A 15,639-nucleotide genomic window follows, 5' to 3' on the forward strand; every position below is an offset into this window, starting at 1 on the left:
GACTGTATAATCTCAGCCCTGTCTCTATTTGAATACAGGAAATGCGTATGTGTACAAAGACAGACCTAAGGACCACGTACACTACCTAGTACTGACGGACATTTCTGGTGCCCACTCGTATGCCACTGTCTACACTTTCTACAGGAAATTTCTTGCCAGTCAGGTAAAATGCTATGTACATTTATTTTCCATTGATTTAAGCATTCAATAAGAAAAGAATCTATATTGGCTATTTTCTTCATTCTCATCACTGTCTTTCAGCAACTAAAACTAAACTAAATCTATTCAACATTTTTATAATTGTAAAACCTTTCTGTCAGTTTGTTGGTGTGAGCATACATGTGATGTTATTATAGTTCACGTTAAAAGAGCACAATTAACTGCCTGCAATTTGTTTACAAATTTGAACGGTATTTTTTCTCCAAAACAATTTGTATTTCAAAAATTCAAACTCAATGTCTGTGATATTCAACGTTTTCCTTTCTTTAGGTTAGAGGAAAGTCAGAATACACCATCCGGGCCGTTCCACTCAGCGATGAAGGGGAGGAGGGAACCAGGGCCTGTTTTGTCCCCCTGTGTTGTTGTATGGTTTCCAGGGCCCCATATTTCTTCACTATGAGAGATTGCCTCACTTGGTAGGTGAACCAAGTTGTACATTAATAATAATTTCTTTATTTTCGACAATGGATTAAAGCTCAATTTATCCAGTAATTTGCTATAATTTGTGTTTTAGCAAGTTACTGTAATTTTTTCCTTTCCTTCATGGAAATGAAAAATTCTTCCGCAATTCCACATATTTTTTGTCAGAAAACAGAATAACCTCTGGAGTGATTGTGATCATAATATTTGGTATGTGGGTTTGGAAGAGGATTGTCAAGATTGTGTTGGGCATATGCATCCTGACAGCTTTTCTTTCTAATCAAAGGCTTGCACAGACATAGTAGAACCCCAGCAAACAAACAAACAAATATACAAGTCTATATTGTTTATCTCACAGCCTGGTCCAACAGTTACACAAGGATGTGCGGACTATGGAGATGGTGGTAGCAGAGTTCAGCTCCAATCTTGCCCTGGTGCCATGCCCACCTCCCGGCCAGCTTGCCATTGTAAGTACATTTATGTCATACCTGGGCCGCAAAAACGTTCGATACTGGTGTTCCGGACCGTGTGATAACTTTCTGTATCACACAGGCTTCAAAGTTGTAACACACGCGCTTCCTTGGAGTAAATTAAACTATTTCGAGCGGGCCGAGTGTGGCACAATTGAAAATTTGAATACCGGATTCGGATGTTAGAAGTTACAATTTTTTGTTCGAGGACACAACTTCTCAACTTCTGGTGCATTTCATATCGAAACATGTGTTTTCTCAAGTGAGTATGACAATGAATAGTCCCAGCCCTCTCGCAGGTCAGATCACCCTCCCGCGGTCGGGCTGGTACCTCAGATGATATGGAATACACTGCATTGTACACTTTATGTACACATGCCTCTACACTGCCTTATTCAAACCGTGGCCCGGCCAGCAGGCCATTTGTGGAAATGAAAATAGAAATATATACATAAAGATATACACAGATTATGCCTACAACTGTTCTCTTTATGTCTTTTGTAGTTTGGTGTTTTTTTTCCGGTAAATCATATTTTTGTTCCCAAAAGCTGCCCTCAGTTTGGGCTTGTGACCTTGGCAGTACCAAGATGCACAAAAAACCTGAGTAGCATTTTTGTGTTAAACTTAAAGTTTATTCTTTTCTACCAAACACAGTTGTTCCAGTTGAACCGGTTCCTGGTGACAGTCCCCCCAGCGATGGACCCAGACCGCCGTGTTCTGGACATGCCCCTGCACTATCCCTTCCTCAACTTCTCTTAAAAACCTGAGTAACATTTTTGTCTTAAAGTTTACTCTTTTCTGCCAAACCCAGTCGTTCCAGTTGAACCGGTTCCTGGTGACGGTCCCCCCAGCGATGGACCCAGACCGCCTTGTACTGGACATGCCGTTGCGCTACCCCTTCCTCAGTTATCAAGATGCACAATAATCTGAGTAACACTTTTCGTATCTATTCTTTTCTCTCAAACCCAGTCGTTCCAGTTGAACAGGTTCCTAGTGACTGTCCCCCCAGCGATGGACCCTGACCGCCGTGTTCTGGATATGCCGCTACACTTTCCCTTCCTCAGTTTCTCCACGGACGCCATTCTCACCTTGGTGGCCTGCATTCTGACTGAGCAGAGAATCGTATTTCTGGCCTCAGATTACGCACTTCTCACTATTGTCATGGAGGTAGGCCAATATTCTTATTCGTGTATTGTTAGTATTGAATTGCAATTTGACAATATTTTTGTACAATCTTTAGACAGTAGCTTTTATTACCAGACACTCATTGATGTTGGTACAATTTAGATTAATCAAAGTTTATGTCAAATTTACATTTAGGCTAAAGTCTAAATTAGTTAGAATTAAAATTGTTCATAGATGTCATGGATAGGGAGACAGCCCATGGTTGGTAATAAATTAGGTTAGGGATTGGGTTACGATTAGGGGTAAGGATTGGGTTAAGGTTAGGTTAAAGGGCTAGGGTTAAGGGTAACGGTTAGGGCTTAAGGAATGGGGTTGGGGTTTGAAGTCTTTGAAAGAACTTGGTTTATGAAGTGTGTATGATGTACAATCGTGTACATTTTGCACTTGACATTTCCTTTGTTGTATTTTTACAGAGTTTGCTGACGTACGTGCAGCCGTTTGTGTGGCACAATGTGTACGTACCCGTGCTGTCCAACTCCATGGTGGACCTGGTGGAGGCTCCTGGGGTCTTCATGATGGGCTGTCATGTCTCACACAGGGAGAAAATCATCAAGGTACATGTAGGGAGTGGTTTACATAGTATAAGTCTTCAAGCTAATCATGAAAGTTTACCAGAAAATACCTGAAATTTCACGAAAACTGGTTGAAGACTCTCTATCATCATTCAGTTCCATGCCTTATCGACATGAAAAAATAGTGCACAGATACCCGTAGTGTCCATTTTAGTACTTGAACAAGCTTGTTGTATGCCTTCTTTGAGTGAAGAACCACTAACAACAGATCGGCCATCTTCAACTTTGATGACACCCCTGTACATGTGCCCTGGCAGTCCTTCATGTACATTCTGACATCATCAGTGTTACTAAATGCATCACAATGTTAAGCTTCAGATTAGGGGTAACACAAGACTGTTTGGTAATTGTGCTCCTTGTTCAGGCCAACAATAGTTCAGCTCCACCCCACCCCCATCAAAAACTTGCTACCGCCACCTCTGCCTCATCTACAATGTTTGTGTGTTCAAAGATGCATGCACACAGTTGTCTCGTGTTGTTAAAAGGTTCCAAGCTGGTGTTTTTGCAGCTTCTGTCTTGGGCCAGCTCTAGGACAGCTAAAAACTAACTTCCCTTTGTTAGATTTCTTGGCAAAATGGCTTGTTACTACCTATGCATTCTACCAAATCATAGCTATGTCTAGTTATATGTAAATGTTTCTAATCTTTGCAAATCATGATGCTTTTAATGATGTGATTTTCCCTTCCTTCTCGATCTCTTAGCTACATGTCCATCTTTAATTTCTTTGTAACTCTTCCTCTTTTCTGCTTCCAAGTTGACAGAAACAATCTGGGTAAGTCTTTCAAAGATTTTCAAATGTTGACCTTTTCAATAATCTGGAGGAATTAGGGTATGTTATCATTAATTTTATATTAATTATAAAACACATGAGGCATTTTAAGTAGAAATAGTCTCCTTGCTTCCAGAAGTCCAATCCCAGGCCGTCAGCTCAAAAAGCCAACACCGCTTTCCCCTCCCAACCATTTGGCATGGTCAGTTTGGTGGCAGCACTTGAACCCCACAGTTACAATAATACTGAAAATAAACTATGTAAAATGTACTTTGTCTTTAACTGTATGGTGGATCAGAACTATGCAGAACAGTTCTGAATGTTCATATATTTTTATCACACATATTGCAGGTGCCAGGGATTGTGGTAGCGGATATCCAGTCCGGTGAGGTGTTTATGGCTGACTCCATCTTTGACAACTCAGAACTTCCCCGTTTCCCGAGGGCTGCTGCAGAGTTCTTCAAAGAAAAGTAAATTACCTTTCAAATTGACTTAATATAAGGTCGTTTTTGGACGAAACACAGTGCAAACTTTAACATGTTATTAATATAACTGCATTGAAATCCATTTAGTGCTTATTGATTGATTGATTGACTCATTGATTGATTAATTTATTCATCCATTCATTCAAAGACATTGATATGTATATCTATCATCATTCCTTTCTTCCTCTGTACCTTTTTCATTTAAATATTCACTGATTCAGTCATTCAGTTGTCTCTATCCCTTCCTCAAAATTGTTGCTAATCATCCGTCTGTCCATCCATCCATCCATTCATCCATCCATCCATCCATCCGTCCATCCATCCATCCATCTGTCCATCCATCCATAATTCATTCATGTGTACATTAAGCTCTTGGCGGTGAAATACTAAATTCCTTTCCTCAAAATTGTTGATAATTGCTATTCATATATCCATCCATCCATCCATACTCTCATTCATTTCTTCTCACATTTATTCATTCATTGTTCTGAATTTTGTCTAAAGTATGTATAAATAACATTGTTAATACTTATTCCAGGTGCAGTAGCATGAAGTTCCAGTATGACTTCTCGTACCTGCACTCCCCCACCCCCACCTCGGTGGATGAGGCTCGGAAACACCGGGAAACGTGGCAGCAGGAGCTCAGCCGGGACATTCAGGTCGCTTTCCTACAGACTATGGTCAAACTCTTTAGGTAAGAGTATGGTTAAACTCTTTAGCACCCCGACCAATCAAATGGGGACATCCCTCGCGAATGTGCACACTCCTCTAGAAAAGAGGACACTCCTCGACTTTCAAGGGGACGCTCCTCTGGGCAAGGGGATGTTCCTCCCTCAATTAGGGGACTCTCCTCCGGAAATGGTATGGTTATCGGGAAAAGGGGACGTCTCTCCAACACCCCCGCCGGCCCGTGGAATCGGCCGCTAACCCGACAAATCTCTTTCTAGTTCATCTAAATCACAACATCCAAAACTTTAACCCCGTCAGTGCTCTCGACAAACATCACACCTCGCCAGGTAATGATAGTTTTTTTTTTTTTAAATTGAGGTATATTGGAAATAAAGCTGACCGCCGGCAGAACATCACTTCTCTTCAGTGTTTTAATGGCGGCGTATCGCACGCCCGGCAAGCACAACATCGAGTTTTAGCCTAAATATCCGCGTGCTTGTCGAGTTTTAAGGCCTCCCTCCCTAACACACGTACATGGGAGAAGTTTCTAACACGATGTCAGACGTAGTTATCTGTTAGGGCCTGTAAAAAGGCCGCGGTGTACTGGAAACGCTCGATAACTACGGCTTACCGTGACAGGAACCGGGCGCCCGTACGTGTGCTGGGGAGGGAAGCCTGTCTCGACAAGCACTCGGATCGGTATCGGGCCATGTAGCCGCGTTGTACAAAAAAATCCCGAATAACTACGTCTGATATAACGTCCTTGGTCTGACATCGTGTTAGAAACTTCTCCCATGTACGTGTGTTAGGGAGGGAGGCCTTAAAACTCGACAAGCACGCGGATATTTAGGCTAAAACTCGATGTTGTGCTTGCCGGGCGTGCGATACGCCGCCATTAAAACACTGAAGAGAAGTGATGTTCTGCCGGCGGTCAGCTTTATTTCCAATATACCTCAATTTAAAAAAAAAAAACTATCATTACCTGGCGAGGTGTGATGTTTGTCGAGAGCACTGACGGGGTTAAAGTTTTGGATGTTGTGATTTAGATGAACTAGAAAGAGATTTGTCGGGTTAGCGGCCGATTCCACGGGCGGTCGGGGGTGTTGGAGAGACGTCCCCTTTTCCCGATAACCATACCATTTCCGGAGGAGAGTCCCCTAATTGAGGGAGGAACATCCCCTTGCCCAGAGGAGCGTCCCCTTGAAAGTCGAGGAGTGTCCTCTTTTCTAGAGGAGTGTGCACATTCGCGAGGGATGTCCCCATTCGATTGGTCGGGGTGTTTAGGTAAGGCTTATAGTAATACAGACTATGGTCTCTTTAGGTAAGAATTCCAGAGAGCTGTAGTAAGTCCCTGCAGACTATGGTCAAACTCTTTAGGTAAGACTTCCAAATAAGGTTGTTTCTACAGACTATCATGGTTACTTAAAGTTTATACATAGGTCTTAAACTTTAAGGAAACTGTACAAAAAGGTATATGGGAGATTCAGGTCGCTTTCCTATATAGACTATGGTCAAACTCTTTAGGTAAGACTTCCCAATAAGGTTGTTTCTGCAGACTATGGTTACTTTATAGGTCTTAAACTTCCAGGAAACTGTATATGGTTAGACTCTTATTGTGAGACTTCCAGATAGATAATTATAGTTTTTCTTAAAGACTAAGGTCAGACTCTTTAGGTAAGGTCGGGCTGTTTAAGTAAGTATTTCAGATAGCTATATCTTTACACAACAAATAATTGCCATCAATATTTTGGGTTAAGAGTGCAAAGTCAGTAGGCATAGGCATTTACAGTTCGATTAACAGGCAGTGTGTGCTGTGATAATATTCCCCACTAGTAGTTACAGTTACAAAGATTTTTTAGAAAATACTGTAAATGCATTTAAGTTTGCGGGGATTTAATTTTGCGGTAAGCAGGAAAAAGGACTTTTCGCTGTGGTTTTAAGTTCGTGGTAGCAACATGCAATGTAGTCGCTTACTGCTATGGAAAAATGTTTGCGGTGGTTTTAAATTCGCTGTGAAGTGGCCCCCACGAAAACTGCAAACATTAAACCACCGCCGAAAGTTTCTGCATTTACAGTTACTGTACTTCTTTTCATAGAGGCCTACATGTAAATGGCTGACAGTAGTAGTTACTGTAGTAGTAGTAAGTAGCAGCTTTTTTCAAATTTTAAAGAACTTGTTTTACATTAATTGCCATCAAAGAACATGTGATTTGATGAGAAGTTGAAAAGTAGATTTTGTGTGTTTCAGAGATGTGAAGGAGTATGTGAGCACAGTCAACCATCGCAGGTACTTAAACAAGGACAAGTTCTTGGCAGCCCAGGAAGACTTGGACCAACCATTCTTCAGAGAGGTAGGGCTTTTAGCCAGGCATGTGCCCAGGCATCCTTTGGACGCACTGTTCTAAAAATGATACGAAATTGGACCCCTGGACACCTAAAGATGTCCCTTACCCTGGGGAGCAGATTCTCTGACAAGCATAAAGTTCTAGGTCACGTGACTACTAGGTTGCTATTTTCACTGTCATAGTGATGCCTTCTGCAGCCATAATTCGATTACCTTCCAGAATTGACTTTTTATAATATAGCAGGGCTCGAAATTCATTTTTGGGATGAGGTGCACTGGTGCACCCAGCTTAAAAAATTGGGTGCACCAAAAAATTTTGGGTTGCACCACTTAAATTTAAGTAGATTGTCAGAAAAACTTAATAACAAAACATAGTTACATGCTATCAAATTCTTGAACAAGTATCATGACAGACATTCTTATTATCTTTCTAACCCTTAGATGTCAAGAATATGATGTATACTAGACTACACTTTGATATCTTTAGATACATAAACCCCAGAAAATATGCACCCACAGAAAACAACTGGGTGCAGAGCTCCAATTTTGGGTGCACCTGGGTGCACATGCACCCAGTATTTCGAGCCCTGTATAGAGTTAAAAAAAATAGTTTTTTTGCATGTCTATTTTTAGGTTTTAGGTTGATCCAATGACTTGATATGACAAGAAATCCAATTATACAGGTGCTGTGGGGCATTAGAATGTACAATTTAATGTTTAATTATAAAGAGTGTGACTGTACAGACAAAAAACCATTACAATCACAACATATCTAACAAGTACAGTACACAGTGCCATGTATAAAATGAATGTAATCTTATAAATATTTAGTGTCCAATGTTTGTTTTTAGTACATTTTTTTATACATTCATCATATTTTACTTGTCTGTTCCACAAAATTTCTATAACTCTTAAACATATTTACAACACATTATTGTAGGTAGAAAGTGAATATTTACAAAGATCCAGACTGAGGATTTGACAATTTTTTCAACTTAACTTTTGTCTTAGATGTTTCTGTCCAAAGTGCAAAAGGGAAAGCAGGAAAATAATGTCTCACACAAAACAATGAACAATGTTATATGCAATGTACATGGATACAACACATCAACCTGTATAAAGTGTATAATTATTTAAGTATTGCATGTAGATCACAGTTTGGACAATTCACTTTCGTCCACAAAAATTTGACATCTAAGAATTTTTTTGAATTTGTGCATCTACATTGCATGACACCTTAAAATAAATCAAAATTTTCTTGCTATTTTTGTCTATGATATGGTAGTACATACAAAATTTAACATGTGGCGTCATGTAGCTTACTAATAGGGTGTTTGGCTCAATGCGGTTTGGGACGTCCCTCGGAATGGACTTTAAATGGAGGTCCAGTGTTAAAGGAGAGCCACACCTCAAGTACGTTTAAGGACCACACTTGTCTTGTTATTGAAAAGAATAGGGGTCCTTCCTATACAGCTGGTACAAGTGTGAGTGCGTGAAATACTAAATCGGTCTGGATATGCATGACATTGTATACATTGTATATATGAATTTACTCTTCAGTACAAACCTTGTGTGTTACAACATGAGGCAGTTTACACGGTATGCAATACAAACAAACAAAGAAAGAAAGAAAACAATCAGCATTCTGTCTGGTCTGCCTTTTTTCCCCATACAAATTAAGTCGGTAAATGCTGTTTTTGGTCTTATGATTTGGTCTAATGTTTTATCTACATGTAGTCCGCTTGTACAATCGTTGGAAGATTTGCACTCTTTATCCCCTGGGTAACAGTTTTGCTGTATTCTATTCTAAGGTAGACTGCTCTGGTGTGTTTTGTTCATTTCCTCTTATGGCACCACCCTGAATATTATTTACATTTCCCAATGCAATCTGCACGCCCTGTGGATCTACACGGTTTCCCCTTATCATGGTGACAAGTGCCTGACGAATGCTCGTAATGTTCTTATGGATTCCCTTTCTTAAGTCTGGCGTGCGGACAATGCTTGCGATGGGATTGATCGCTGAGTTCAAAGTGAAGAACATCGCTAAGACAGGTATTGCTTGCTCGATAAGAATTGGACAGTTTTCTTTGTCTTTGATGCAAATGAAACTTAGTGGCAAAGGTAAGACCCAGAAGATAAAGGATATCACTACTTGAAGCATAACCGTCCTTGCCTTTTGGGTGCTCTTTTTAAGTTTCTTATCTGCCTCGTTTTCAGCCACGTTTTGTCCAGAGGAATTGTTTGCAATTGCTTGGGGGCCCCCTAGCTGTCCAATCCTTCTCTTTTCCCTTTGTTTGATAGCAACGTATATACTGATATTTGTGAATATTATGACACTGACTAAGATGATGGCTACGGCAGCTAAAACCCCAAAAAAGGAAATGTGGAAGATTAGGTCCGAACAGTCTGGCGAGGGCATATCAAGACAGTTCCAACCCATAATGGGTGAGAAGTCAAACAAGAACAGAACAAGCCATGAAGAGACAATTGTGATACATGCATTACATTTGGCTGTGTGAGTATGGGTATGGAAGTATATAGGATGCCTAACTGCAACATAGGTATCAACAGACATCAAAGCTAGAGCAGACGCTGACAATACCTGACTGTGGTACAGTAAAGTCACTGTAGCCATTGTCCCGCGCCATGTCATTCCCTGTGTGTCAACGACAGTCCTGATCACAAGTGCCAAGCCGCCGAAAATGTCCGACATAGCCAGATTTGACATGTAGAAGTAGACTGGTTTGCGGAGTTCCCGCCTTACAACAACTCCCCATACCACAACAGCATTAGCGATGACTATGAAAATTCCTACCAAGCAGAAGACAACGGCAGGCGCTGTTTCCAACACGGCGACACCTGTGTGCATCGAGCAGGCTTCCTCAGCTTGGTCCAGTGAGACGGTGCTGTTCCTTAGCTTCCACAGAAGGCATTGGTGATGCCAGTCAAACTTTTCAATTGGTTTCTCGTCGGCAACCAAAGAAATGGCAGAGCTGTTGTTAGACATGGCTGATTTTGCACAGTCTTTGTCCGACTAGTTGCAAGTGGCCTTGTGGTTAGGTTGGTTGTTTTAGAACCTGCAGCTACTTAGTTCAAGTTCCCGACAGATCCCGATGTTGTTTCCTTGGAAATGGCACTTTACGCCAATCCTCACTCAACTCAGGTATAAACGAGTGCCTTGCTTTTGCTAGGGAATTGTCAAGCAACGTTTTTTTAGGAGAGTGTGTGTGAGGCAGTTCACCACAAGACTTGTTGGTATTCAGTTACTGAGCAGTTTTTGTCCAGAGGAGAGAATAGGAGGAGGCTCTTCCTCTTTCTTTCCTTCCTCTTGTTCCCTTTCGTCCAATAATCCTCCTTCTTTGTCTTACGTCTTTATACCAGCTCTTTTTGCCTTTTGTAGTCACCGTTTCTAATCATGAGACAGTGTAATATCACTCGTGGGCCAGTAGATGTCTGTTGTGTTGTCGGTTGCAGATGCAAGGTTAAGGGAAGAGTAATTAAGACTATGTTACCGACTCCGAGTCTGGTTTTCCTCTCTTTCACCTCCCGTGTCTTCCTTTGCCTGCTGTTGAAAGTGCTCCTTTTTCCTTCTTCTCGAGTCTTTCAGTACATCAGGGTGCACGGTTGATGAACAGCAAACAGCATCAAAGGCAAGAATCTGAATACTGCCGTTTTCAACACGAATACAACAAATTAGACAAACTGATCCTTGAGCTGTTTATCAAAATTAGCATATCAACCAATCGGAGGGTAGATTTTTAGAGAAATAAATTATGTTTTACGCTTTGACGTAAGTGGGAGGGGCTCAATGATTGGTCTATTGTATGATGGACACGTGCACCACAAATCAAGCTTGAATGTAATCTTTAATTAGTGCTGGGCACGCTATATAATACTTCTGTGGAGCTGGCATTTCCTGTACATGTGATGTTAAAAAACATCTGGCAATGCTGAAAAGGCTTTCATCAGTGTTGTCATGGAGAGGATGAGTATGACATGTCATGTTGCATTCGTAAGGCTTGCATCCACCCACTGGTGATGTCGAGTCCAATCTTCAACATTCTAGTCTGTCACTAGCCTCATTGTTTGCCGACTCCCTGTAATTAGGAACCCCAGCTATGCACTCTTGTCATACCTTGGCCATGATAGCTTGCGTCTTAACTGTGATTGAAAAATACTCCGGTCATTGACACTGCAGTAGATATGGTAAAATGAGTATTCGCTTGTAAAATTCGATAGTGTAGTGAGTCTGTCGTATTGCAATGAATTTTCACAAAGTGCTTGCAAAAAATGAAATCAAATAGAACATGGTGCATTTGTATTGGATTTGATACAATGCATTTTTGGGGGATAAAAACACGCATTTTGGTTAAGAAGTATTATGTTTATTTCATGTGCCCCGTCCTCAGTGGAGACAACATCATTCTACACCCTCATACTTAACTAGATAACAGGTTACCTTATCATAGTCTGTTGATATTTTGTAGACCAACATGCCTCTAGATCTGATCATTAAATTTTTTTTTTAACAACACAACTGTGGACATCTCTGAATGGTAGATATTGTTTCTTGTGAACTAAGGGGTTTTTATACTTGATAACAAAGGTGGATCCACTAGAAACTAATTGACGTCTTACAAACTGTTCAAATAACTGAACATTGACCTAATTATCTGTGAAGCTTGTGAATGGGTGTTACTCATAACAATTGTCCATTTTGCTACAAAGGAATCTGTTTGCTGAAATTCCTGCCTTCTACCAGGGTTTTAAAATCCTATCTTCATGTAAACAACACTATTGTCTCTGTTAACTTACATCAGGTTTGACTGTAGAAACTTGGTAAAAATGACTATTAACTCCCCTCTACTTCGCTCGTTATTTTCTCGGGCGGGTAAGCCCCAAAACACCTGAACGCCTCAGTTTCTACATGGTCCAAAGTTCTGTCCTCTGATTTTTTTTCAGGTTCGTTTCTTTTTCTGACTGGTCCAACAAGAACAGTTTTGTACTTGCACACAGTTTTGTACTGCACCTACATCTAGTGCATACTCTTAGTACAAAACCGTTTTTTTGGCAGACGCCTCAGGGGCTCCGCCTAACATTATAGTCACTGCATGAAATCAGATAATTAAGCATGCTTAATGCCTTTCGTAAATGAAGCTTAAACATTTGAACATAGTTAAGTAATGTTTAAGCTATCTTTAAGCAGTCGTAAATGTCACAACTAACACTCAATCTTTACGACAGGTTTAAGAACAAATTAAAGCCCGCTTAAAAATACATGCATCTTAACTTGGTCTTTTACGTTGCTTAAATGTTGTAAGGGTCGCGACTGGGTCTTGGGGAATACAAAATATCATGTGAAAGACGATGGTTAGTGCTGTCTACATAACCCGTTACCGACCCACCGTGTGATTTTCGGTACGGTCCTGGTTTTAGCATTGTCCGCCCGTCAATGTCAGAAAGCACGCTCCAAGGATTTGCACAAGGTATCTCCGACAGAGGATATTTTCTCTTGCTACTACATAGAACGACTTATTTCAATCTGGAAGCTGTTGCCAGAAATCGTAGCCAGTGTTTAGCGTCGTTGGAAGTGATCCTGTAAAATTAACTTTGCGGGATGGGGTCTCTACCAGACTAGCTATGCTGGGTATAAGGAGATAGTTTATCAGGGGAGTTTGGCCACCAGGGGGTTTCATTTTCCCACACAGTATCTGGAGGGAGAATATATTACTCTCCTGGTCAATTCCCTTTTGCCGAACCTCTACGATCCGCACCCCTCATAGGGAGTCTTGGAGAAGGCTAACTAGGGTACAAACAGTCCCGCGAGACTTGGTTTTAGCAAGGTTAAAAAACCTGAACCGTAGATGCCCGCGTACCAAGCGGTGACCCAGTGAAAGTTGGGCATCTATGTTCGGGACCTCTAAGTTCTATTGCGAGAAAGTTCTCTTATGGTATTTTGATATATTATATTAAGTTATCACCATTTTCTCCCAACCTGGGGACTGAATTTTCTCGGCACAATAAGAATCCATTTCTGCAAGCACATTCTATACTACGTTTTTGCCTTGCCGCGCCAGCGGCATGGCCTTGTGGCCACTATTTTCTTGGTTGGTTCAATGGTTCAATGGTTCAAGCAATGTTAACCCAGCCCTTCCAAAGGCCCTTCCAAAGGCCCTTCCCAGTTCTCTTTCTCGAGGACAAACTTACGGCTTAGGCGACCAACAGTACATCCCCGTCAATCTTTATACCTCCCTTTTACGCATTTGATAACAATTGTGGTCGGTACTGAAAGCCTCTTAACATCTGGTTACATCGAATGAATGAAGCGTTCGTATGGTGATATTTCAAATCCATTGAAGTAAATATATAATCAAGTGAATTATCTCGCATAATAATTTGCATTACCTATTCATAAAGATGAAATAAATGCCTAATTAGACCAATGTATTGCATGTGAATATATAAGTAGGCAATGACGTCATCGAAACGTCTCAAGAACGTTTGACTACTAAGGTATTTCAACGCTACCACGAAAACCCTCTGCCGTACGGCAATCCGTAAATTTACTACCATCTTCCCACACCCGCGGTACAAAAATTATCCGGTTCTAGAGGCAAATTTACCCATCAAAATAAAGGATATAAGTTTCTCTTTCTTGTGACGTGTTTCTTTTGCTTGAAAATTGTTTAAAACGCCAGAAATTTGCCGGTGAAAACGGCGCGCCGTAAGCGGGGAGGTCGGGGCTTCGGATCGTGGTTCCACACTTCCGGCTGTTTTCATGTCATCGGCAAGTTTCTAGCATTCACGAAGGCGAAGCGCCGAGCTGTTTTCCCCGACGATCGCCCCGATTTGGCCGGGCGGCAGCGCCGCGCGATCCAAACGCGCCAAATTTTGGGCCGCGTGCCCCTCAGAAACGGAGGATATGTGACTGAAGCGGCACAAATAGAACCTTTTTTGACGCTATGGATGAAGAATTTCAAGGTAAAATACTTGATACAATTTGTAGTGTTTGGGGGAGGGGGGCATGTTGAAGAAAATGTGCTTTTGAACAATTTTTTCTCAAGTCAATCCCAGCAATATAATTTCTATGCAGTGTTTCTTTATCCATGTTTTAGTCATGAAACTTACATGTATGTAAAATGTTTCTTAGTAATTTTTTCTTATTAGTTTATTGCTTTCTTTAGCATATTTTACATATGGATCATTGATTGGCCTGTTGTGTACTACTAGTATTTCTTTTCACTTGTTGAACTTGAGGCACCATGGTAACTTGAGGTACCTATGCCCAATTTTTAAGAAAATATCAATTGTATTTTCAATGTCATCGTTACTGTTGGTGTGAATCATCCCTTGCCTCGTTCCAAGACTAAAACACCATTTTGTATTTTTTTCACTTGTTGAACTTGAGGCACCGTGCCCCCCGGATAGGGGTCAGCCGGGTAACCTATGCCCAAATTTTTCAAAACACTAATGGCATTTTTGTTAACATGAAAAATTTGTGCAACCAGATTGTGTATTCTTTGTCAGATTGTGCCAAGGGTTTTTCTGGTGTAGCAAAAATCATAAATATGTACTTACCTGCAATATTATACTCTTGTCTCTACTATCAGCCAGGTTCCTACCGACCGGGCGAGGTTGTCGCAGTTGGTACTGAGGTTCAGTCGCAGAAGATGGCTCAGAAACAGTGACACTTACCTCCTTCCATCTTGTTGCAGGTATTTATCTACTAAAATCAATGATAATAAGTTAATCTATTCCTTACCCCAACTTGCCTTTCTTTCTTTATTGAATTCTTCATTTCATTATTGGATCATTCTGAATCTTTCGTCACAAGAAAGAAAGAAGTCATAAGTCATAAGAAAGATGATGATGTAGATGAACATCGTGGTACTGGAGTAGGTCGTCATCCCCTCAGATGGAAGAACATTATCACCATGATGGTAGACATGTTAATCATGAAACTCAAATAATTTTGTTTTTCAGGTGGAGTGTAGATTGCACCAAGTACCAGATGTAGCTGATATAAGACTTGAGAGCGGAGCGGAGATATTGAATGGTAGAGGTCAAACATAATGTTGACAAGTTGTGCAGCCAGTGCTATTAGCATTAAGTTTGTTAAAGAATACTGTTGCTACCAGTAACCACAGAAAATGATAAGTAAGCCTGTTGTTTTTGTAAAAAGTAGTTTACATTGCATTATACTATTTATAGTATTGATTAAATAAGGAGAAGTTCATGTACCTGCAAGTACATCAAAGAAATCTGTGTCGATTGTATGTATCCTGAAGACTGAGCCTTTGACCTTGAAAAATGTTGAACTTGTCCTAATAAATTTAGTGTTTACACAATTTCTACCTATTGATATTTTATCTCTTATTAGTACAAACATCTGTCTTCTATATTTTATTACAAATGTATCTAAGTGTAAAGTTGTACTGTTGATACAGTGTAACATCATGGCTCAACATGAAAATAATGCGACATATTCACACACTTACCTTTCACC

At 40.7% G+C, this 15,639-nt stretch overlaps 1 protein-coding gene across 3 annotated transcripts in view; it reads left to right on the forward strand.

Annotated features, from left to right (window-relative positions):
• The window catches only part of LOC118404656 (DENN domain-containing protein 3-like), a 37,671-nt gene that overhangs the window by 3,778 nt on the left and 18,254 nt on the right, over window positions 1–15,639 (forward strand). For 2 of the 3 annotated variants that reach the window (XM_035803894.1, XM_035803895.1), the window contains exons 4-12: window positions 39–163; window positions 490–635; window positions 998–1,106; window positions 2,079–2,276; window positions 2,708–2,848; window positions 3,621–3,638; window positions 3,987–4,105; window positions 4,659–4,814; window positions 7,038–7,140. In XM_035803894.1, coding sequence (XP_035659787.1) covers window positions 39–163; window positions 490–635; window positions 998–1,106; window positions 2,079–2,276; window positions 2,708–2,848; window positions 3,621–3,638; window positions 3,987–4,105; window positions 4,659–4,814; window positions 7,038–7,140 — 1,115 coding nt within the window. The remainder of the gene's footprint in view (window positions 1–38; window positions 164–489; window positions 636–997; window positions 1,107–2,078; window positions 2,277–2,707; window positions 2,849–3,620; window positions 3,639–3,986; window positions 4,106–4,658; window positions 4,815–7,037; window positions 7,141–15,639) is intronic. The other variant, XM_035803896.1, reaches the window with a different exon arrangement.

The sequence above is a fragment of the Branchiostoma floridae genome, chromosome 17, assembly GCF_000003815.2.
Source record: "Branchiostoma floridae strain S238N-H82 chromosome 17, Bfl_VNyyK, whole genome shotgun sequence".
NCBI classification, from domain to species: Eukaryota; Metazoa; Chordata; class Leptocardii; order Amphioxiformes; family Branchiostomatidae; genus Branchiostoma; species Branchiostoma floridae.